This window comes from Ursus americanus, chromosome 18 (assembly GCF_024610735.1).
Source record: "Ursus americanus isolate L20-20 chromosome 18, mUrsAme1.1.p, whole genome shotgun sequence".
Lineage (NCBI taxonomy): Eukaryota > Metazoa > Chordata > Mammalia > Carnivora > Ursidae > Ursus > Ursus americanus.
The window spans coordinates 51578077-51602587 of NC_142144.1; the positions used below are offsets into that span (position 1 = coordinate 51578077).

A 24511-nucleotide genomic window follows, 5' to 3' on the forward strand; every position below is an offset into this window, starting at 1 on the left:
GAGGGTCTGAAGACGGCAAGACCACGCACTAGAATCCAGTGCCTTTCAATATTTAAGGTGCACACGTAGGAATCACCTGGCGATCTTGTTAAAATGCAGATACTGATTCAGCAGATCTGAGGTGGTGCATTTCTAACAAGTTCCCAGAGGATAAAGGTGCTGCGGGCACACTTTGAAACAAGGTACCAGGGGGCATCCCGAACGCATTAGGGGAAGACAGAGGCCTGTTGGCCATTATCCCTGAAGCAAGAGGGAACCTGCAATCCTTACAGGAAGGCACCTCTGCGGCCCCCCAGGGAAGGGGACGGTGAGGGTGTGGGGTCAAAGGGAAGGACGGCCCGGGCACAGCTGGGAAGGTGGCAGCGGGGGAGGGCGGAGGCGCCGAGGTGCGTCAGGTACGAGTGTTCCGGTGACGGCGGTCCCGTGCCGCACGCGGCCTGGGGCCGGGGCTCATCTCCCGCCGCCCGCGGCGCGATTTCTATTTTTTCGGCCCTCGGCGGCTCCCACTGCGGCTCCCGCTGCGGCTCCCGGGAGCGGAGACGGCGACGGCGGCGACCGGTGGCTCCGGCGCGCGGGCGGGCGCACACCCACCCCGCCGGCCCCGGCGCTCCGGCTCCCGGAAGCGGAAGGGGAGCGCGGCCCGGCCAGGGCGACGGCGGCGGCGCCGGAGGAGGAGGGGGAAGAGCGGCTGGCGGCCGCGAGAGCAGCGGCGGCGAGAGGCGAGCCCGCCGGCGCCGGTGAGTGTGTGCAGGCTCGGGGCCGACACGGCCGCCCCCTCCCCCCGGCCCCCGCGCTGCCGGGCCCCCGCCGCCGCTGCCCGGCGCCCGCCGCCCTCACCTGGCCGCGCTCCCGCCCCGCGCCCTGCCCCGCCCCGCACCTGCCCCCCCCCCGCCCCCGCTCCGAACGGGGCTCGCCGGGGGCCGGGCGGGTCCCAGAGCAGCTGCAGCCAGAGCCGCAGCCGCCCGCCAGCTCCCCCTCCCAGAACTGGGGGTGGGGGCGGGGGGGTGGGTGCCTGCCCTAGCCGAGGTGATTTGGGGTGGTTTTTTGGCTTTTGATTTTTAATTGATTACATCTGTGCCCCTAGTTTCTCGCCTGTGAACTACAGTTTCCTTCTCTGCACCCCCGCCCGGAGACCTGCGCAGGGATCCCCGATTTATCGATGTTATCGCAGCCTTTCATTCATTTCCAGATCACTGGTGTGAGGCTGCGGAGGACTAGCGGGAGCAGAAATAGTTTGCTCCTTTATTGACCTTCTGCCTCCCTCCCCCCAGATCCAAGAGTGATTTTGAGAAAATGGCTTACGGATGGCCGCAGTTTGCACTTGTTACCATTCACTATAATAAATAGGTCGCTGGATTTTAAGTGGAGAGTCCATTTAAAGTTGTGGTTTCTCAAGCTATATTTGGGTCACATTTTAAAATCCCTTGTGAGTCAGTAGAGTATGTCTGTATCTCTAGGGCTGAGAGAACCTGACCGGTTATTACTCGAAAATATTGCAGTTATAGCAGTCCATAAAAGTACAAGAGGAAAAAAAAAAATCAAGGTCATTGTGGGTGGGTCATAAATCGTAGTGTAAAGTTACAGCCTAAAAGACGACTAAGGATAATTAAGCGCAGGTTAAAAAAGATGATGTGTCAGATGGATCGTCAGCCTAGGATGCTAATATGTATGTATTCTTAAAAAAAATTCACTACCTTCCTTGTGGTAAAAATAATAATAATAATAACGAATAATAATAGTCATCATTTGATGACTTCTTGGGATGTGCCTTCCTTGGCTTCTTGTGCGATATCTTGTTAAATGCTTCCATTCTTTTAGATTTTACTTATTTTACAGGTGAGATCCAGAGCAGTGTTTTATGTTGCTTTAGTTGTTCAGCCTCTTAAGGGCGAAAAGAGTTTTGAGAAAGAGATGCCGTGAAAAATCAATGGGAAGGAAAGAACCAAAGGAGATTTAGTGTAGTGGGAAGAAAAACTAGATTCTAGTCCCATTGCTGTCACAATCTAGCTGTAGGGTCATGGATAGGTCGGTGACCCGCCCTGTTTTCTCATCTATACAACTAAGGAGTTAGGCTAAATTCTTTAAGGCTCATTTTAGCTTTTCCATACCTATTTGGCATATGCTACACTTGTAATTAATTTAAAGCCCTTTAACAGGTTAAGAGCACATTTGAAACATATACCGGAAGAAGGATGAGGAAAATGATATCAAAATATAACTAAAAAATGTGTATTTCTATACTTTTGGAATAGTACTTGGTGTAGAATTCCTCATTTTGAATTCTTTCAAACCGTGGTGATTTCTGTTAAATGTAAAATACTTTAGACGCTGTAGTTGGAATAAATGAAATAGAGCATATTTTAAATAAAATGCCGGTAACCGTGTCACACTGCCTATCTCTAGGGGGTTTTATTTAATACGAGAAATGTAGGTATTTTAAAATGCACACATGTAACCATCAGCCTAATAAGTAGATTCTAGAGAAGTGATCAGTGTGAATCATAAGATTTTTACTTATTTGCCCACTGCCTGATTTCTTAAATTCGTAGGGACTGATTCAGAACCTGTGGAAAAGTGCATGGATAGAATAATGCCACGTATTAGTGAAGAAACTAATTGAGAAGTCTAGTATTGTCTCCCTGGAGCTTTTTTTCTGGGATTGTAACTGAGCGTGAGTCAATACAGTCTTTTTCAGCGTAGAAGGCTACATCATGGTAGGATCAGTATTAATAGGTGTAACAGGGAAGGCAGAGGAAAAGCTGTTTTTATTACCAGGGAGTTTTCCCTAAGCTCAGTTTTACTTTTATATTAAGGCATGAAAGAATTTTATATTGCTTTATAAAACATTAGGGCTCAGATTCAATTTTTCAAGTGCACTAAATATAAATGGCATTTTAAGATCTAGGAGAATAATCAGTGCACTTACAGCTCTTATTAAAGTTGAAAATGTTTGAAATATTTGTATCAGTGAAAAATACAGGTAAAAGACAAGAATAAATGGGAAAAAAACCAGTTTCTTTTGATGTCGTCAGCATAGTGACTTTTTTGGTTAAGAATCATGGGTAAATTGAATAAACCTAGTTATTCACAAATGTGGAGTAGCACTGCTCTCATGGGTAGCTGCCTCGCCAAAAAGATCTTAGGGTGACGGTAGTTTATTTATTTCCCTCTTTTGATGTACCCTAGGGAAAAGACATGACATTTTCAAAGTTGCTCTTCTGCCTTTTAGGCCTCCCCTTGCCCCGTGCTTTATCTTGTAGGTGGACTAACCTCCTGCCATTTAAGAGGCTGGCTAGGTATCTGCTGTCTTCATCACCTGTTGCCGCTTCCACAAAAGGGCAGGTCAGGTAAACACAGTATTTTGCCACGCACCGATTAGTTTTATGTTAGGTCTAACTGTAACAGGCTCAAGTGTGATCTCAGCCAGGCTTCCGATTTGACGCCTTTTATCCATAATTATGGAACGAATAACTTTACCTACTGCAGGATTTTCAGTTTCAAGCAAGTAAGGAGTGATGGTTTCTTTTAGTATTACTGTTTCTAACTGCACCTGCTTTGGTAAAGCCGGTGTGAAGGGAATCTGATTTAGGTTTGGTTTTTTTCCAGTTTGTCTTGGTGGAGTGGGTAGTAGCGCTAGGTGGCTAGTTTCCTTTTCCCTTGGAGGAACGTGTCAGGTTCATGTCCAGGAAACACCAGAGCCTCTTCATTTCTGGCTTTTACTTTATCTGTGTGCTGTGTTTGAAGCAAAGGTTATCTTCTGTCCCTACTCTACATTCACCCTTAGTTCTTCTCGCCTTTCCTGACCCTCTTCCTGCCCTCCTAAGTGAAGATTCCCCCATAGACATTTTATACTGACTGAAGCAGTATTTGGTATCTTTAATTCATATCATACCACACCTTCCAAGCTATTTTTACTTTCTGTTAGGGAATTCCGATGAATTGTGTCACTGCAGGGCAATATTTTTAATAGAGGTATTAATTTACATTTATTTTTCACTCATGAAGCAGTTACACAGGAGCAATGGCTTATGTTCAGTTTTGCCTAGAATGTAGCGATTTAAGGACTCGTTCTAGAAGTGGCTTCTTGAAACCATTGCTGGTGCAGGTGTGTTCTGCTTTGACACTTCGCCCACCCACATTTTCAGAAAGTCTTCCTGGTGAACTCAGCATTGAGTCAAAATTCCCTACTTTAATTGTGCTTTCTTCATTAGTTTCTGAAATCAGGTCCTGATTTGCTCCCATGTTTTAGTCCTTAACTTACCAGCCCTTCTGCTTTTCCTTGAAAGATTTTGGTTTATAGGTTTTAGTTCAGTCCCTCTATTTTAGATCAAATCTCTATTTTTAGTTTTCTGCTTGAAGAGACCCCATGCCAACACGTGGAAATAAAACTTCCCTCTATGCTCATAGTATGATAGCAGCTGAAAGGCTGGGCTGTGGGAGGTTTCTCGGCCCTGACAAGTGTTCTCAGGCTTTAGTGTTAGAGGAAGTAGAGCTGGGGTATGGTTAAATTGTATCACGACTTTAAAGATAGGGACCCAGAAACATTGTTTGGTTCTGGAGGTTGCAGGACTAGAAGTAAAACTTTACCTTTGTCTCTCTTCCTCTTCTATCTCCCACTCCCCTTTAAAGTTACTATTTTGGGAGTTGCTTTTCATTTATCAGGCAGTTTCTCATTTAAGCATGACAACAATTCCATGAGTTATTTTTATCACCATTTTACAGATGGCTAAACGGAAGCCTGAAAAGAAACGGCAGCTTGGAGGCTGTGTCATAATTTGAATGTGGCTCTCTTTTTCATATCCCCACAGGATTAATTTCCTACTCTGTTGAAATAAAATGAATACCTATGTGATATTTTAAAAAATTGAATTAACCCCTTGGCTAATTATTAGAGACAGCTATAGCCTGATGTATTTTTTAATTTTTTATAATTTATATATATATGTATATATTTAATGATTTATTTACTTATTTTGGAGAGAGAGAGAGAGAAAGAGCAGGAGCAAGGGGAGGGGCAGAGAGAGCGCAGAACCAGACTTGGGGCCTGTCCTAGGACCCTGAGATCATGACCTGAGCCAAAAATCAAGAGTCATACTGCCTAACCGTCTGAGCCACCCAGGTGCCCCTGTAGCTTGATATTTTAGGTAGAATTATTTATCTTGGCCAATTTCCAAAGTAGATAACATCAGAAGTTAAATATCTATGTAAATATGTTTAAAAGCATATAGTTGTAACTTCATCTTACAATATCCGTATATTAACCCATTTTGGGAACTTTCTGTGGGAATTATTATTATTATTTTTTTTTGGTTTGCCTTGTGAATTTTTTATTGTATTCTTTCAGACATACCAATGTTAAAAATGTTTAATGACCTTTTGTAGTTATGAAACTTTGGGATATTCTTTGTTATCCCGAGATTACATGGACTTTTAAGCCTAGCATTGTTTCTGTACCTCACAGGTGAGATTTGATTCCATGATGTCGGTGATGCTGCTGACTTAGGTAAAATGGTCATCCCATTGTGAATGCTATGGTACAGTGTAGCTCTAATAGCTGAAAATGTGAAGTAGGAGTTTTCCATGAGTCTAAGCCAGTGAGTGACGGGGGTTTGACTCATAGAGGTTTGACTTGGGCTATTACCTAATAATACTGACAGGAAGTGCTGTTTTGCTGAAACCTTAGGAAGCCACCCTGGAGTCATAGCCGTAGAGGCATTATTGACTTTGGCCATGTCTCAGACATTTTGTTGTACCACATTTAATTCTGCTTGCGATTTTTTTCTAGAAGAAGATGAATTCATTCATTCGCTATTAGAGGAGCAGCTCCTCTACTTTGTCATTCCATATTTTGTCTCTAAAAAATCAAAGGTGCAGGCAAGGAAAGCACGCTAAATTGGCTTAGAAAGTTAGAGTAGAAACAAATCATATTTGACAAGCTAACAGTCCTGGCCATAGAAAAATTGATGCTAGGAGAAAATACAGTTTAAAAAGTCTATAGGGGGGGGGGGGCGCCTGGGTGGCACAGCGGTTGGGCGTCTGCCTTCGGCTCAGGGCGTGATCCCGGCGTTATGGGATCGAGCCCCACATCAGGCTCCTCTGCTATGAGCCTGCTTCTTCCTCTCCCACTCCCCCTGCTGTGTTCCCTCTCTCGCTGGCTGTCTCTATCTCTGTCGAATAAATAAATAAAGTCTTTAATAAAAAAAAGTCTATAAGGGGAATGGAAGTGTAATGCTAATGATTTTTATATATTTCTCACATCCTCCGTATGTAATACTTTCCTTTTGCTGTGGTAAGCAGTATGCTTAAGAAACTTGCAACTTGTCCTTCATTTCCTGTCTTGGAGAATGATACCACCCTTCACGTGGTCCGTAAGCCAAAAACCTATAGTCTGCCCTTTGCTTCCAATTGATCACCAAGTCCTGTCAGTTTTTCTCATCAAATTCTTAATCTGCCCCTTTCCAGCATGTGTCCTATCCTAAGTATTCCTTCTTTATGCCTGCTCCCCCACATTCCCCTTACAAGTCACCGCTGTTTTGGCCTTCCCACGTGCTCTCATTTCTCACCTGGGTAAGCAGTAAGCCTGGCTTATTTTATGTAGTCAGTTTTGGAGCTTTATCCATCCACCCAAGTCCATCCTTCACAGTGTTGCTGTTCTTTCCAAAATGTGAACTTCATCATGGCGTTCTTCTGCCTAAAATCCTGCAGTGGTTTCCCACTGTGTTCATTGCAAAGTCCAGACTCAGCGTGGTTTAACAGTGTTTTTTGCTCTTAGATCACTCATTTCTTGTGCGTCAAGAAATCCCTTTAGTGGGCTGTGACCAACATTATATAATTTTATTAAAATGAACTAGGTTAAAATAGAATAACAGTATCACGGTACATCCCACGTAGTAAGGGCAAATATTTCATTAAACTTTTTCAATTATATATTTCATTTAATGAGTATAAAGCATTCTCATGTCATGTATTTCTGTGCGTACTGGTAATGTTACGAAATATATTTCTTACAGGTAAGCTCAAAAGGGTTAAACATGTTTTACCCCATTCTTCCCTATGCAATGACTGTAGTCATCTTGGTCTACTTAGGTTTTCTCAGCCTGCTTCTATACTTTGGCTTCTTTCGGTCCCTTTTCAGAAGAGCCTACATTCTTTGACAAGCTATTTCACAGGTTTCACTCTTTCCAGAAACCTTTTCCCATTGGCAACTCACCACAGAAATAACCTTTTGTACTACAACCTAGTATGCACATAAATACTCCCAAAACTGAAAAAAGTTCCATGAGCCAATACCCTTCCAATATGAGATGTGTTCCTGCTGTCTTGCCCTCTGTGTCACCTTGTCTACAAAGTATTGATCTGGTCTGTTTACTAGTCTGTCTTCCCTGAGGATGGGGCCCATCTCTTTTTTATCTGTATCCTGTGCATAATAATTAACATAATAGATGTTAATTGAATTCATAAAATACTGAATAGGTGTATGTGTGTTATCTAGAACTCTTTACAGTATTATTGTTTAAGCTTGAACTGTAGAAACTAACTCTTATGGTTGATTCTCTTTATGGTTCATAACTCGAGGATAGCTTTTTTCCTTAAAACATTTTAAACTAAAACTTGCTTCTATTTTAAACTCTTTAGTTTATGTTTATCAGTTGTGATTGGATAGTTCCAGCCTCACATCTTGATAGACATTACATTGCATTTTGTTTCATCAGTGATCTCAGAATCTGTTGTCATTTTGTGATTTGTGGTCAGGAAGTTTGATGAAGCCCAAATGTTGGACACACAATACTAATTTGATTTTATGGGAACTGGGTGGTTTCAAAAGAGAGAACTTTCCTGTGTAATGATAATCAAATGCAGATTTTGGGGGGATGAGGTAGGATATGAAAACAAAATCAGGTAGAGTTGAGTCATCTTATTTTTGAATTTAAAACTTTTGTAATTGACATTTTCACAATATTTAGTGGCTTACAATTTTTATCTTTGTAAGAGATCATTATTTGTTAAACCATTAATAGATTCTCATGGAGAACTGTTATTGAGGAGAGATCCATTTGTTGGGATGTAATTAAAAAAGGAATGAATCAAGATAAAACCTCTAAATGCAAGCACCAGAAAAATTACAACACATCTTGGTGAATTTGCAAGTGGTAAGTCTACATTTAATTTTACGTGGGAATATGTTTCTGTATTATTTGGCATAGTGTCCTTAAAGTCTTATTTTTAGATGCACTAAACAATTATTCATTTGCAAGAAAAGGTAATTGTAGTTACACTATGTTTATTTAAAATTTTTCATATTAAATATTAACTAGATATTTTCTTAAATAAGAAATTTCTTTTTCCATAGAGAAAAGTAATCTGAGTAATATGAATTTCAGAAACACAAATCTGATATGACTTTACAGCTGATGCTGCTATACTGCATTTTAAAAAATATTAGTTTTAAAAGCACTTAATATTAGGGTAATAAATATAGTGATAAGGAGAGCTTAAATTAAATACCTTGTGTACAAGGTTGAAGTGTCTAATCAGAACCCCTGGGCAATCTTTATTTTTCAGTTGGTTGAAAAGAACTTGAAGTACATATGTTTATTAATAAAACTAGAAGAACACATAATCCATACATGAAATGTGAAAGCTTTCTTTCTCACTGCTCTGTCCTTCCTCAGCCCAGTGATAACCACTAGTGTTAACAGTTCGATCGATATGTTTTCTTCTATACTTTTTTCCTGTACATATATTGAAATTATTTATATGTATTTTTTAACAAAAAAAGGATCATGTTATACAAACTTTTCTGTAATTTGCTTTCCCCTCCAGCATTTAATTATGAAAAATTGTAAACAGAAGAGTTGAAAAAAATTTGATGGTGTAACATCTGAATACCTATCACCTAGATTCTACAACTAATATTTTAGTAAACTTCAGCACGTGCGCATCCATCTCTCTGTCCATCCGTCAGTCCACTTTATTTTTTTTGGATCCATTTCATAGTAAATTGCAGACATCAGTACATTTCCTCCTTCCGCCCCGCCCTAGTACTTCAGCCTACATATCATTAACTAGAGTTCAATGTTGGTTTATAGGGTTTTTTAAAAGGTCAATTTACATACCATGAAATGCACCATTCTTCAGTGTACATTTGCTGACTTTTGACAAATTCGCAACCTGTGTGTCTCAAACTCCCACCTAGATAGAGATCTTTATGAGGGAACCAGAGTGTTCCCTTATACCTTTTCCTAGTCTCTCATTATCTTCCTCTCCTCCAGGAAACCACTGTTAAGCTTTTTCTCATAACCTCCTTTCTTTCATTCAACACTATGTGTGGGTAGCCATATGCAGATCTAGATCTACCTACCTTCCCTTCCCTTCCTTCCCTTCCTTTCCTTCCTTCCCTTCCTTCCCTTCCTTCCCGTCCTTCCCTTCCTTCCCGTCCTTCCCTTCCTTCCTTCCTTCCTTCCTTCCTTCCTTCCTTCCTTCCTTCCTTCCTTCCTTCTTTTTAATTGCAGTAGCTTGGAAATAACTCTACACCTTGGATGTCTCATAATTTATTTGATCATTCCCCTCCCTCTTCATGAACATTGATGTTGTGCCCAGTTTTTACAATTACAAAAAGCACTGTGTGGAACACCATGAATGTATATGTACCTTTACGCTCTAATGAGTACTTTGGTAGCTCTTACTAGAGATAAAACTGCTGGGTCAAAGAGTTTGACTTTTTAATAGATACCGCTACGCTGTCCTCTAGAGATGATTGTATCAGTTTACATGCATAGCAGTAATGGTTGAGAGTGTCTTTTTCTCCATGCTTTCTCATCACTGGATAATCATCTGTCTTTCTAAAATTTTGTGAATATAAAGGATGAAAAAACATACCTAGTTATTTCACATTTTCCTAATCAGTAATGATTAGCCATTAATGTTTTTTTCTTTGTGAATTGCTTCTCTGTATTTACTTTGTATGCCTCTTACCATATGTCGTAATGTTTTTTAAAAGGGTTACTTTGTCTTTTAACTTTGGTGCGTTTTAGGCTTCAGAAATTTTAACCTTTTTACGGTCTTGTTTGTGAAGGTCTTCCTCATTTCGAGATAAAACCATTTGCTATTTTCTTGCACTGGTTTTGCTTTGTATTTGGAACGTTGAAGAGGAAAATCACTGTGAACTGAGGAGGCAGAAAAAATTTCATCTGGAGAGTGAGAATCAAATTGACCTTGAAGTATGAATTGAATTTAAATAGAGTAAGGAAAATGATAGGGGCATTTCAGATAGGAGGAATGAGAGAGGGAATATTTTTTTCATATTCATGGAGCATTCATAAGACCACTGGCTGAGGTGGAGAGGCATATAAAACTGTAAGTTTAGAGAGAACATTTGGCTAGATTTCTTGAGAATTATCTTGGCTAATTTTTATCATTTTCTAAAATCTGCATTTTGATGGTACAGTTTTCCGTCCTGTAATAGTTTTCATCCCTTTCTTTTCGTAGTGATTCGAGTATTCTTCCTGAGGAAAATACATGGTAAAATTTAGTGGCCTAAAAAGGCAAGAAAGGAAAGGTGGTTTCCTCCTAGAATAGTTTGGACATCATAAATATTTATGAGGTCTAGTTTATTAGAGTTGAATTATAATATCTTTAAAAAAAAAGTTGGTGCGGTAGTAATTTACATCGTTCATGAGGTTAGTCACAGCACTCTAGTAGTTACCGGATAGCAATCTTCAAAAATGTGGAAGTACCAGTATGTCCACTAGTCACATCAAAGTTTGAGCGATGAGCTCACCTTTAATATACAAATTAGCATGTTAGAATCTCTGGCTAATGAAAGTATTTTCCAAATGCCACCCTTAAGACCGAGTAGCAGCACTGTGTTCAGCTTGGTTGTGGTTCGGGATGTGTAATAGTTTCTGTTCCGCCGTAAGCCACGCCTGGCGGATATTAACTGAGTGGAGTGACCCTACAAGTTTACCAGTTACGTGTTTCTGGTTGTAATCTGATTTGGAGCGCGTAGAAGACTACTGTTGGCTTCTCTGCAATCTAGCTGTAAAGCTTATGTGGCACTAATTTTCACTCATCAGGTATTTAAAAAACAATTCAACATCTTATTTATTCATTGTTTTATTTTTCTACTCGCTGCTTGCTCTTCCTTGGGATGCTCGCTCTTTTAGAGCTTGTTGTCTGTGTATGCTTGCGTGCAGGAAAATCGGACACCCTTAACTGTACTTTGCAGTATCTAGTATTTTCCGTTGTCGGGCGTCTCCTGAGAAAAACTTGGTATTCTCCGGTGGAGGGGAAGACACACAGAGCTCAAAAACATGAACGAGTGTTTGATAATTCTGCTGCTTGTTTTGCTGGCTTGTATGCTCTTCTGTTTCTAATATTAATAAATTCAGAAATAAGTAATGAAATCACTCTGTTCTCTGTGATGATTGGAATTCATAGTCTGTTTTTCAGTCCTGACTGGAACGGAAACATTACAAGAAAGAAGGTACATGAAGTGAATAATATTGAACATGTTGAGAGACAGAGCCTTCTGTCATTCCTTTTGGCACTTGATGGTTGGCAAGAATGTAAAAATAAACATTCTTTTTAATGTTTCTCATTTTAGCTCTGTAGACAGCTTCTCATTTGTATTTGAGCTCCTTTAGTTTTTAAAACAATGATACCCAGTCAATTAAATGGCATACTTTATCCTCTGTGACTTTCCTCACTTTAATGATACTGATAGGTCTTTTAATTTTCTAATTAAAAGGTAATGAAGTTCAGCTTTTACTTTTTTAAAGGCCTAGGCGCTATTTAGACCATATCTGATTTAAACAGTTGGGTAGTGTTGCATTTGAGTTCGTGCCTTTTTTTTCCTGCTGCTCCAGTATTTGCATGTTCTAAGGATGATAGGATCAGGGTATTACTTTAAAATCAGCTAATCCTAAATCTTTGGTCCTTTTATCTTTGTTCCCGTAGCTTTGTAGCTTTAAAGAACATTGGCAAGGCCTCTAAAGGATGGGGACCCTGAGGCTCTCCAACTGATGATAGTAAGGAATAGAAGATGGAAATCTGGGAGTCATTCTTGACTCTTTCCTCTGTAACCCCTAATATCCAGTCAATTAGTAAAACCTCCTGGTTTGATTGTAACTATTTCCTCAGTTGATCTCCTCTCCAAACGTAATTTTGGCTTTTGTCTTTCCTTAGCCTAACTGATCTTTAATTTTGTCCTTGACACCAGAGCTTCAATACTTTATTTAAAGTATAAACCTCATTATGTTAACTTCCTGCGTCAGTAGCTTTCCAACGCCTAAGAATGAAGTCTTAGCATTCTAACATGGCATCTTTGGGTCTTTCATGACGTAGCCCCTTATTTCTCACCCCTCACTCTCCACTGCAAGCTTTATGACATGTGATGGCAATTTGTCATACCTCCTACAACTTTTACTCTTGTATACCTCCTTTTCTTCTTTCTGCTTGCAGTATTGTTGTCACTTTTCTTTGCTTGGATGACTTTTACCCTTCTTTTTTTTTTTTTTTTTTTTTTTTTTTTAAAGATTTTATTTATTTATACGACAGAGAGACAGCCAGCGAGGAGGGAACACAAGCAGGGGGAGTGGGAGAGGAAGAAGCAGGCTCATAGCAGAGGAGCCTGATGTGGGGCTCGATCCCATAACGCCGGGATCACGCCCTGAGCCGAAGGCAGACGCTTAACCGCTGTGCCACCCAGGCGCCCCATGACTTTTACCCTTCTTTTAAAGCTGAACTCAGATTTCACAATCTACAAGAAGTCTTGCCCTAATTAACTAGTCCCCATCCTCCATGCCTCTGGTGACATCTTGTCCACATCTCTGGAACTTAACATGTTGTATTAAACCCATTTTTCTGACTCTTTTCCTCAGTAGACTGTTAATTACTTTAAGCAAAGACCACATCTCATTCATCATTGTATCTGTAATAACTGGTATGTTGTGGTGGCTCCAAGAATAAATTTGTTGAACTGAGTTCAACTCATTGCACTAACATTGAAGTCTTAGGGAAGCTTTTGGATCAGTGGTTTCTAGATACCAGTCAGCTCTATCAGAGACACCTGGGGAACATTTTAAAACATTTTATTGGTTTTTGAGCTTTTACTCCATAAAGAGGTATGATTCAATAGATCTGAAATGGGGCCTGGGAATAAGTATTTTTAAAAAGCTCCTCAGTTGATTGTGGTTTGCTTACAGGTTTGAGAAACACTGTCCTAGTTTATTACTGTATAATTCCATTGTATTTTATGTAAAAGGTGCCCCCTTGACCTATAGAGTAATTTCCTGTTTAAGTCTTATAAATTTTATCTACTAAGGTAGGCATATATTTCAAATCACTTTTTTTGGTACTATAAATATAGATGTATCAACTTTAAGTGTCTCACTGGGAGGTCGATTGTCATTTTGTTAACACTCATATGAAAAAAGCCCCATTTAAACAGGAGTCTTCTTGAATTGATAGTAGTAAGATTAGCTGGGCTTCGTTCTGTGAATTTAAATATTTTTGGCAATTTGTGATTACTTTCTGCTTTGTATTATAATTTTTCAAAATGATTGTTGAGGCATCATATTGTGGTTTAAAATTAAAATAAATCACACAAATCTTAGTGCGCAGCGCAGTAATTTTTACATATGTGTCCACCCATGAAGCATCACCCAGGTCAAGATATAGAACAATTCTAGCCCCTCAAAGTTTCCCTTATGTCCTTTTGTAGTTAATAAGCACCCCTTCCACCACAAGAGGACAACTGTTTTGACTTGTATGACCATCAGTCTAATGATTAAAACTACTAAAAAATTTTGTACATATCTTTTGATATGTGTCTCATTTCTCTTGGGTTTACGCATGGAATTGCTAGGTTAAGGACAGACTTGTGTTTAGCTTCAGAAGCTATTGCCAGTTTATCCTCTGTGATAGCAATTCATAGTAAAAGTTGAAATTAAATTATTTGAAGCTTACGATGAAATTTGAATATCCTGAAACTTCTCTTTGTTTTCCAATGTGTTTCATTTTGTCAAAAATATACACAGAAAACTCGGTGTCATTTTATAGTTGCCAGCAATGTAGTTCTTAGTCAAATAATTTTTTCTATGTAAGTAATTTTTTTCTTTGTCACCTCTCCCTAGGACCGCCTTTCCTGTGGGTTGGCACGCAGTTGTAGGACTGCAAAATGGGTCTCCGGATTCACTTTGTTGTTGACCCACATGGTTGGTGCTGCATGGGTTTGATTGTCTTTGTCTGGTTATACAATATTGTTTTAATTCCCAAAATTGTCCTCTTTCCTCACTATGAAGAAGGACATATTCCAGGCATATTAATAATAAGTAAGTTTCTGATCTTTATTTCTTTATATAATTAGTTTTTTCATTGTGAATATTTTTGGAGTATAGTATCACTATGATAACCTTTCTTTTAATAGCGCTATTAATATTAAGTTACTTACCAAATTATGGAAGTTGTAAAAAAGACACTGGCTTTTGTAGATTTTGCAGGGTTGGGTAAATGTGATATCTCCATATCTAACTCTGCAAAATATATGCAGGTCATTTTGTTTAAATTGCAGCTGGCAGGGGAGTGCTATTTTGTGTGTGTCTGTGTGTATTTTTAATGTTTCTATTATGTACTCATTTCAAACACAGAGGGAGTTTTAAGAATGAAGATGATATCCATTACTGATAAATGAGAATTTCATGATACAGAAATTATTGATTATGATGTTGATTATGATAACACTTTGAGCTTCTGGATAATTATTTTCTGCTGTAATTCATTTGGTGATGGCTTGCTCATGATTAAAGAATGGGGTTGAAATGATACATTTTGCACTTACATGGCATTTATAGTTTCCTTGTACATTGTGTCACTTTGGCCTCATAGGTGCCATGGGAAATATAATCTCTGTTACACAAGTGATAAAACTGACCAGTACCATGGAGTCAGTCCTGGAGTTAGCACTCAAACTGAGTTTCCTACTACTGGTGCAGGGCCTTCCCCCTCCCCCGCCAAATGCCTATTTTTTTTATTCATTGAAAAGGTAGAATTGTAATGAAATCTATTTTTCCTTACTGTTATTTTTCTAGTTATTCTTTTAAAAACTCAAAATGTCTAGGTTATTTTCACATTACATCAATATCTTAAGATCTATTAAAAGGAGCAATTGAATATCTCTAACTCAAAGTAATTTTGAAGATAGCCAATTAGAGGTAATGAAAAAGTTTAATTGTAGGATGGGTTTTAAAATGCTGCTTTGATTCATCAAATATAGTACATGTAGTAATTAGAAGGGAGCCCATTCATTTATGCCATTATTGACAAGGAATCTCTGGTAATTAAAAAATCTGATTTATAACAAGCTTATCAGTTGTTATGCAGAAAAATATTTAAATTTAATATGTACAAGACAGTCCTCTTGGTAGTATTATTTGATGAATGAAATGAATATTATTTTATTTAATCATTTGATTTTTCCATTTTAGTTTTGAAAATTATTCTGATGGCATTAATTAAAACGTGCACTTAAACTTTCAGTATGCTTCTTGATAAAATGTTTCGAAGAATAAATGACTAACTTTATTTACTTAACTTTCTTATTTATTTCAAAGTATTCTATGGCATTGCCATATTTTGTCTGGTTGCTTTAGTGAGGGCCTCATTTACTGACCCAGGAAGACTCCCCGAGAACCCTAAGATTCCACATGGAGGTATGGCACTCTTCAGACTGATCGCTTTTGCTCTGCCGGCATTATTGCCTTTTTGAATGTGTTTTATAGCTGTTAGCGTGTATTCACTTCATATGTCCTCTAACACCACTCTCAAGTCTTTTTTCCAGCGTTTCCCATCTAAACTCCTTTATTTGAAATTGCAAATCCCAGCCGACTCCCGGTGTCCCCCACTCCCTGCGTCTTCTTTGTAGTTCTCTTATTTGTTTTTCTCGTCTCCCACTCTAGACCTATATAGCCTCTGAGCGTGTAGATTTTTTGTTTTGTTTTCTTTGTTTGTTCAGTGCTATGTCCTTAGTGCCCGTCTCTGTCACTTAGTAGATGCTGGGTAAATGCTTGGTGAATGATACATAATTTACCTGATATATTTTTATTTAATAAAGGAATCTTTTTGATGGTGTCCCTCTCTTCGCAATATTATAAATAGAATATTGCTTAGAGTAAATATTTGTAGTATAATGATACTGTTGCCTGTATTTTTCCTGGTTTTAACAGTTCAGTGAAAAATTGGAAAGCTTTTTATTCTAGTGTCAGTTGAAGGTAATTTGGTGTCACCTTGTTGTGTAATAACCATTTGAACCACACAAATGAATTGAAAACGAATTACTTGCTACATGCCAGGTATAATAAACCTCAGGAGCCCTCTTTCCTCAGTTTCACTTTTTGATCATTTGCTCTGTAAGCTTTGAGAACTCTCTGTACTTTCTTCTAAGGAGACATTTCTATGACTTTGTTGGACATTAGAGAACCAGAATATTTTCTATAGTCCTTCAGTGCTTTCCAGCCTTGCTGACAGTAGAGTCACAACGGAGCTTTTAAAAATCTCAGTGTCCTGATCCCGAGCTCGTATTAGTTAAATCATAATGTATGGAGGTAGGAGCCAGATATCAGCATTTTTCAAAGATCCCAGGTGATTGCAGTGCGTAAATAATTGGGGAACCTATTAATTCCTTCTGAAATTAGGTTAGTGGCAAGTCACTTAGGGAGCCTCCCTTGAGTTCCTGAATGTTGTTTTTTGAGACCCATCATTTAGGGACACACGTAGCCTTGCAAGCTTAATGATTAAACGGGAATGATATGACACTGATGTTTACGTGACTGTAGAAGTTTCTGAGAACTGTGTCGAGTATTTCATTTCTGTTCACTTAAAGAAGCGATATCGCTGTCAGTTTTTGTGTGTGTTTAGGCAGGGAGGGTGGCAGTCTGCAATTTGTACCGAATCTCTTTTCTCAACTAGCCTAACCCAAAGAAAGGCTCTCTAACACATTGATAAATAAATGTATTGCCTCCTTCAACGCTAAAGCCCGGTGTTTCCAGAAAATTAGAGAAGCAAGCTTTTCCTAACTCAGAGCCGCATTGTGATGAGCACTGGACGTCATATGCAACTAATGAATCATTGAACATCAAAAACTAATGATGTACACATTAAAAAGCAGGACCCATTTCTGGCAAAATCTTTAGTTTGTAGTGGTCAAACACTCAAATGCCTACGTGTATCAGATACTGCAGATCGGTGAAAGGGGCCAAGAAAGAACTACTTCGTATTGAAAATCTCATATCCAAAGGCAGCAGCTACAGTGAAATTGTCACGTAGGCCCGGTATTCATAAATTTTACATTTTTAAAGAGAAAACAGAGAATTGCAGTTTTTAAGAGAAATTTTATGATTTAAAAAAATGAACAACTAACTAGAAATTTTAAGAACATTGGTTTTAAATGAATACTAAACAAATTATGTCTGTAGGCCTAATTGAATCTACCATGTTACCTTTAGCTTATTAGACCCTAGTGATAGAGGACTCCATGCTGTCTTGCTGCTGTTTGCATGTCTACATTCTTTCTGATCTCAGTTTACATTTGGTCTAGTTTTCTTCACCGATCCTGAAGACTTACATTTTGCCCAATTGAAAAAAAAAATACATTCATGTATTGTATTTTAATGTTTCCAAAGTCTTTTACTGTGTCCTATCATTTGATCCTCATGGTAATTGCATGAAGTAGGTAGACTGAATAATCAAGTGTAGATTGTCCTCTGTAGGTCACAGAGCAGGTTGTTACAGAGCTGCTGTGACACCCAAATACCAGTCTCCGTCGTCTTTTTTACCACGTATCTATGTAGAGATTAATTATTTTAGCCCTTTATTCACCTTTGCTTTGATTCTGGGGAAGATTGAAGTCATCATATGCCTCGTGGTGCTGATTTCCTGGTTATTTTGTAAATATGCTTTTAACTTAGTAAAAAAAAAAAAATATTAACAGTGGAAAAAATAACATAGCATGACTAGAGAGTTGGGGCTATAAAAAATGACATTTATTCATCATTGTTTTAAGGTTGAGTAGTTTCATATAATTGAATTCTTTAGAAAAGGAAAGTTAAGCCCTAATACTTTTGATTTTAACTAAGTTTTAATTGAATTACTGTGAAGTATTTTACATGACTTTTAAAAAAATAGAATAAATTTAGTATCTATGTGACCTGCCAAATATATGAGGCAGTTTGACTGTAAGAGAATGTTCCATTGTCCCACACAAAGATCCCCAGAATGATTTTTATAAACTTTTTGGGGATGTAGATGAAATAGTCAAATGAAATCTTTAAATGTCTATTTATATTATTCAAATTAATCCCATGCATGTTTAAAATATAGAAATATTACTTTATGTCATTTTAAAGTTTTGTGAAATGATTTCGTTCAATCTCTTACCTTTAAAAAAAACAGCTTTATTGAGTATAATTCACATGCCATATGATTCACCCATTTCAGATGTACAATTTAGTGGCTTTTAGTATGGCCACAGAGTTGTGCAGCCATTACCACAATCAATTTTATGTATGTATGTATGTATGTAATCTCTAAGTCCATCGTGGGGCTCGACTCATAACCCAGAGATAAGAGTTGCATGCTCTACTGACTGAGCCAGCCAGGCGTCCCACCACAATCAGTTTTAGAACATTTTCTTTTTTTTTTTTTTAAAGATTTTATTTATTTATTAGAGAGAGAGAGAGCACAAGCAGGGGGACTGACAGGCAGAGGGAGAATCAGGCTCCCCACTGAGCTGAGAGCCCGATGTGACGCAGGACTGGATCCCAGGTCCCCGGGATGGGATCATGTATGACCCCGAGGCGAAGGCAGACGCTTAACTGACTGAGCCACCCAGGCGCCTCTAGAGCATTTTCATCATCAAGCTCTTAACTTACATGTTTGACTTCAGTGTTTTTGTCATCATCAGAGCCACTTTGAGTAGAGTCACCCTGTTGGAGAGCATTCCAAGTTTTAAAAAAATATAACATATTTAAAATTTGTGTGATAATGTCCCTTGAAATTGTACCCCAAGTGGTAGGGACATGTGCCATTCATGCTCAGGGTCATGTTTTCACTTGTAGTTTTGCTCCCCTCCCCATTTCTTATATTGCTTTTTAAAGGAGATCTGTCAGAGACTTACTGCCATTTATTTTCTACATTGGCAAGTGATTCTGCCGGGGAACCTCTGTGAAGAGCCAACCGTTGTATTGATTTTCATAGTTTCCAGTTATATTTTCCTCCCTAAAACATTATTTTGTGGTTTGAAATACAGTAATCGAGAGGGCCTAATACGTAAGTTTTTTAAAAGTCTTCAATAGAAGGTGATTCCTTTCTGACGGATAAATACAACAAAACCAAATCTTGCTTTATATTTACTCACGCATTTACAGCGTTGAGAGAATCCACGCTACGCAGTGCGATACTGTTTACGTAGGTTCTTTACTTAGGTTTACTCAGTCATTTATGGGGTTTGTCTTCTTTTCTTTGATTTGTTTTATGTTTTGATTTTTTTTTTAAAAAAGTCACTTTTCAATTTTTCTTTCCTTTAAAATTTTTCTTTCCTTTAAAAAAGGTCAGTTGTCGATTTTTCTATAGCTATCATAAATTAGCAATTGAATTCTCTCTCCCATGGGCTTTTTTTTTTTTTTTTAATTTAAAATTTTTATTTCCATCACTTACAGATGGTATTTTGCCTTCCAATTTTTTCCCCACGGGCTTTTATTTTATATTAGATGGCTAGTACAAAAGTCTTCAGATATCAGAATATGTCAGTCACCAAGGTCACATTTGGAATGAATAAACCTAAAGAAGGAAAGGGAGAAGAGCAGGAAATGGTTTCTAGATATGTAGGGTAGGTTAAGACGGATGGATTTTTTTTTCTTGCTGTATGAGGCAAAAACATAGATGATACTTTAATTAAATTTCTAGGTTTTTAAAATAGTGATTGTTTTCTTTGTTCTCTAAACGCATAGTGTGTGTGTGTGTGTGTGTGTGTGTGTGTGTGTGTGAAAATGTAAGTTTTCAAAGCCATTTTAGATACTTGTATAGTATCTTAAATTTAGCCAATGGAATGGCTCAAGCTCTTTCTTTAAAGAAATTTATCATCCAGACCATAGATTTGCAAACTCTTCTTTACTGTACAGGTCCAGATGGTAAATATTTTAAGTTTATAGACCATACAGTCTCTGCAACAGCCCCTTAGCTCTGCCATTGCAGCCCAAAAGCAGCCATAGATAAAACCTAAATGAATGGGTGTTCATTTGAACTGTGTTCAAATAAAACTTTATGTATGGACACTGGAATTTGAATTTCAAGATTTTTACATATCACGCATTCTTCTTATTTTCAGTCGTTGAAAATTGTAAAAACAATTCTTAGCTCGTGAAATCAGGTGGTGTCCTGGATTTGCCTGTGGACTGTAGTTTGCCACCCTGTGGTCTAGACTTCACAATTACAGGCTTTCTTTCACTATAGCCAATCTTTTCTGAAAACACAACCTTTCAAGTATGAAATAAAGAATTTTACTTTCTAGAATATCATATGCTGAGATGACCAATAATTAATATACCATATTTATATTTTAAGGCACTGGTTTAAAAACTAAAGTTTTTCTGTTGTCTTTTAATGAAAATTGGTTTATCAGGGGGAGTCTGCCTCCTGACTATATTCCTTGCACTATGTGAATTCAGAGTTTTAACCCTGGGATGTTTGGGAGCATCTAGCTAAGTGGGAAAAGAGTAATCGGCTTGTGACATTATATTGTGCTGCATATGAAGTGAATTTTCATTTCAGTTACAGTTAAATAATACTAGTTTAACTATCTAAATTAAACTTTAATGTTGCTTTCTCACATAAGTTTTTACTAAAATAAGAACTGTAAGTAAGAAATGAAAGAGGATCTTAACTCTAGGAAACAAGCAGGGTGGCTGGAGGGGTGGTGTGTGGGGGGATGGGGTAAATGGCTGATGGGCATTAAGGAGGGCACGTGATGTAATGAGCACTGGGTGTTATGTGCAACTGATGAATCACTAAATTCTACCCCTGCAACTAATAATATAGTATATGTTAACTAAATTGAATTTTAAAAAAGAATTAAAAATGAAGTTTTAAATGCAAAAGTTAATTTCTCAACTTTAGTATTGGAACAATTAATTTGATGATATTACTATCTTTTAGAAAATTGAATACTACCTACTGTTTTCTTCTTTTACTTATATCTAGAATCTTTCATTTTTAAAAATTCATACTTTATTTTATTTTTATTTTTTAAAGATTTTATTTATTTATTTGACGGAGAGACAGCCAGCGAGAGAGGGAACACAAGCAGGGGGGTGGGAGAGGAAGAAGCAGGCTCATAGCGGAGGAGCCTGATGTGGGGCTCGATGTGGGGCTCGATGCCAGCACCCTGGGATCACGCCCTGAGCCGAAGGCCGATGCTTAATGACTGAGCCACCCAGGCGCCCCTAAAAATTCATACTTTAGCAAGCATTTAGTGACCACCTACTGAGTGCTAGGGTCCTACTTTGCATATACGAATATTCACTCAAAGTGGGAGTTAAGTTACTATTATTATACCCGTGCTTTTAACGAGGTTAGAGTGTAGTTTAAATATAAGTGATGGAAGGTTTAAGAATTTTGTAAAAGTAAAATTCCATTTCAACAAATATTAAGTAGATACATTCTGTATAATAAAGCAGTTGTCTTGGTAGATGACTTTCATATAGTTCTTATAGATCTGATTAGAAAAATTTATAATGAAAATAAATGACTTTTTATTCCTGTAAACTTAATGTTTTTAGCACAAAACTTAAATGTGTGCTCTTTAATTACAAGGTAGAGGAAATTGCTAGTTGGTGGTAAGAGTTTTGTAAAGATCTCCCTTATTTCCATTAAATAATAATTTTCTTGTAATCTTCTTTACTTCTGAAATCATTCTAATACCTCCTAAACCCATCTGAAACCCTTTTCCAACCCTCCCATAAACACTCCCAAATGAATTCACGGATATTAAAAATATAAAATGGTTAGGGGGTGGGAATGCTATCTCTGTTTTTCTAATGAGTTTATAGGATTGATTTTTTTTAAAGCTTTTATTCATTTATTTGAGCAAGTGAGCGAGAGACAGGGAGCATGCGTGAGCACAAGCTGGAGGAGAGGGAGGGGAGGAGGAGAAGCAGACTCCCCGCTGAGCAGGGAGCCTGATGAGGGCTCAATCCCAGGACCCTGAGATCATGACCTGAGCTGAAGGCAGATGCTCAACCGACTGAGCCACCCAGTTGCCCTAAAGAATTGATTTTGGCTTCTTAATCAATGAAACTAGGATTCAGCATTATTTCTTCTTTAGAGTCTTTAATAAAATTTCTAGAAATTAATTTGTTTACATAAAATTCTGTTTTAATATAATAATTTGGTTGTGCTTTCGGGTTTTTCATTAAATTTTACTTATAGCAATTATGTCCATAACCCAAATACATTATTTTCTATCCCCTAGTTTGACTATTGTGTCTTACTACTATAGTGTTTAAAATTAGAAATGTAGAATAAGACATGCATAGAATAGAGAAGCAATGTTTATGGCAAACTCTTTTACAGTGAAGATGTAGAAGAAGAGAAATCTCTTGGACATATATAGAAGACTTCCTATAAAATCTAAACTGTTGCTAAATTTCAACATTACTCATTTGCCTTTATTAAATGGATTTTAATTTCCTTCTCTAGAACGGGAGTTCTGGGAATTATGTAACAAATGTAATTTGATGAGACCAAAGCGTTCCCATCACTGTAGCCGCTGTGGCCACTGTGTTAGGAGAATGGATCATCACTGTCCATGGTAAGAAATTTATGATTTACTTTTAGAAAAATAGTAAAAAATCAATCTTAGTACTTAGCAGATTTAAATAAGAGTTATATTAAAGTCATGCAGTTTTAAAAAATCCTTCACTAAGGATACCTTTATTCCATCAGGTTCTATTAACTGCCAAAGTCATTTTTGCGCAGAGATCCTATCTTTTCCAACAAAGAGATACTGGAGCAGAAAACTGACATTTCAGATGCACCCAAGTGTACAAGAGAACTAAGACGGTTGTGTTAAATGAGGCAATGTATGTAAAGCATTGTAGTGTGGTATCTGACACATAAAAAGTATTGAAATAGCAGCCGTTCCTGTCTCTAACTGTAGTAAACCATATACATCGCATTGTTTCTGAATCCCTTTCCAGGTGTTTAAAGAATAACGCATCGCAGATACCCTGATAACCTCCTTTCTCCCCCTGTAAGCTTTTTTCAATATTATGTATTGGACACAGGTATTAAGATTCCATGCAAGCTGGACGTGCTGTGTCAGGGGTAGTTAGCTGATTCTGCTGGCGTGCCAACATTTTTGGTCAATAGGGGGCTCTCTTGTAATATTTTTAAAAACAGTTCAGTTGGGAAATAGAATTTTGAAAACAAATGCTGTGAGAATTCTGCATTGTATCTCATTTCAAAGCTGTCACAAAAATCTGTGAACAAGATATTGTATTTAATTCTGTTTTCCTAGCATGGGATCTCTGTATAAATATTTAAACTAGTATAGTGTAGCACTTTGTAAATATATCTAAATACATATATATTTATGTTTGTGCACACATACATGCACATCTACAAAGTTAACAGCAAAATGGGCTGCTTAAATTTATAACTGCATTTATCTGTAGTTGACTCGGTGATGGAGTTTAGCTTTGCCGGATGAAGCTGACCGATTTAGAGTTTCCCATAATTTTGATAACTTACTCTGATAGCACAAGTTAGTATTTGCAAGCTTTTAGTGAAAATTTGATTTTTACCATAAACTGATTATTTAAACAGAAGGTAATTTCCCGAGATTAGGAAAAATAAAAGCATTTTAGATAAAAGCACTTTGTTACTATATTAAAAAAGTTTAAAATTGTCTAAGTCCATCAATGGAATAGTCTAGTATATAATGCTGATGTTTAAAAACTGTGCCTTGATTTTAAATAGATTAATTCTCAAGTGATTTTCTAAACCTCAGCGATCTGTTTACAATTACAACAGTAATACATCAAAAAACAAAAGACTAGGTAAAACACGTATCATTAGGCAAGTAGTAACCACACTGAAAAACTCAATTGTATACCTTTTTTAGAGTTATGTTTCTGATTAACTAAGAATATAATAAATGTTCATCTTATGGTTGGATATTGATACTTCCTTTTAAAAGAACTCAAGAGTTTAAGCTTAAAAAATAATCAACCAGGGGATGTTTTGGTCCTGTGGAGATTAGTGACATTCTTTATTTTTAAGGAATAAAGCTTAACTTGATTGGGGTGATCTCTTTGTTTGTCAGCCTCTTCCATGGTTTTCAACTTCTCAGAATACTTGTGGGAAGAACAGTGGAAGGAGAAAGAGTTGGAGGTAGGAAAGGAGCGTAGCCCAGAGGCCTTAAATAAATCGAGGGACTTTTGTGATTGAATTCCTTCAT

General features: G+C 37.8%; 1 protein-coding gene across 6 annotated transcripts in view; it reads left to right on the forward strand.

Annotated features, from left to right (window-relative positions):
• Positions 1 to 574: 574 nt before the first annotated feature.
• ZDHHC21 (zDHHC palmitoyltransferase 21) overlaps positions 575 to 24511 on the forward strand; it is a 65565-nt gene continuing 41628 nt past the window's right edge. Inside the window, exons 1-5 of one of the 6 annotated variants that reach the window (XM_045780273.2) lie at positions 575 to 737; positions 8019 to 8150; positions 14136 to 14333; positions 15612 to 15710; positions 22750 to 22861. In XM_045780273.2, coding sequence (XP_045636229.1) covers positions 14180 to 14333; positions 15612 to 15710; positions 22750 to 22861 — 365 coding nt within the window. In that variant the 5' untranslated portion in view covers positions 575 to 737; positions 8019 to 8150; positions 14136 to 14179. Of the gene's footprint in view, positions 738 to 977; positions 3348 to 8018; positions 8151 to 14135; positions 14334 to 15611; positions 15711 to 22749; positions 22862 to 24511 lie in introns of those variants that run through there. The other 5 variants (XM_045780268.2, XM_087869632.1, XM_045780269.2 and 2 more) reach the window with 5 other exon arrangements.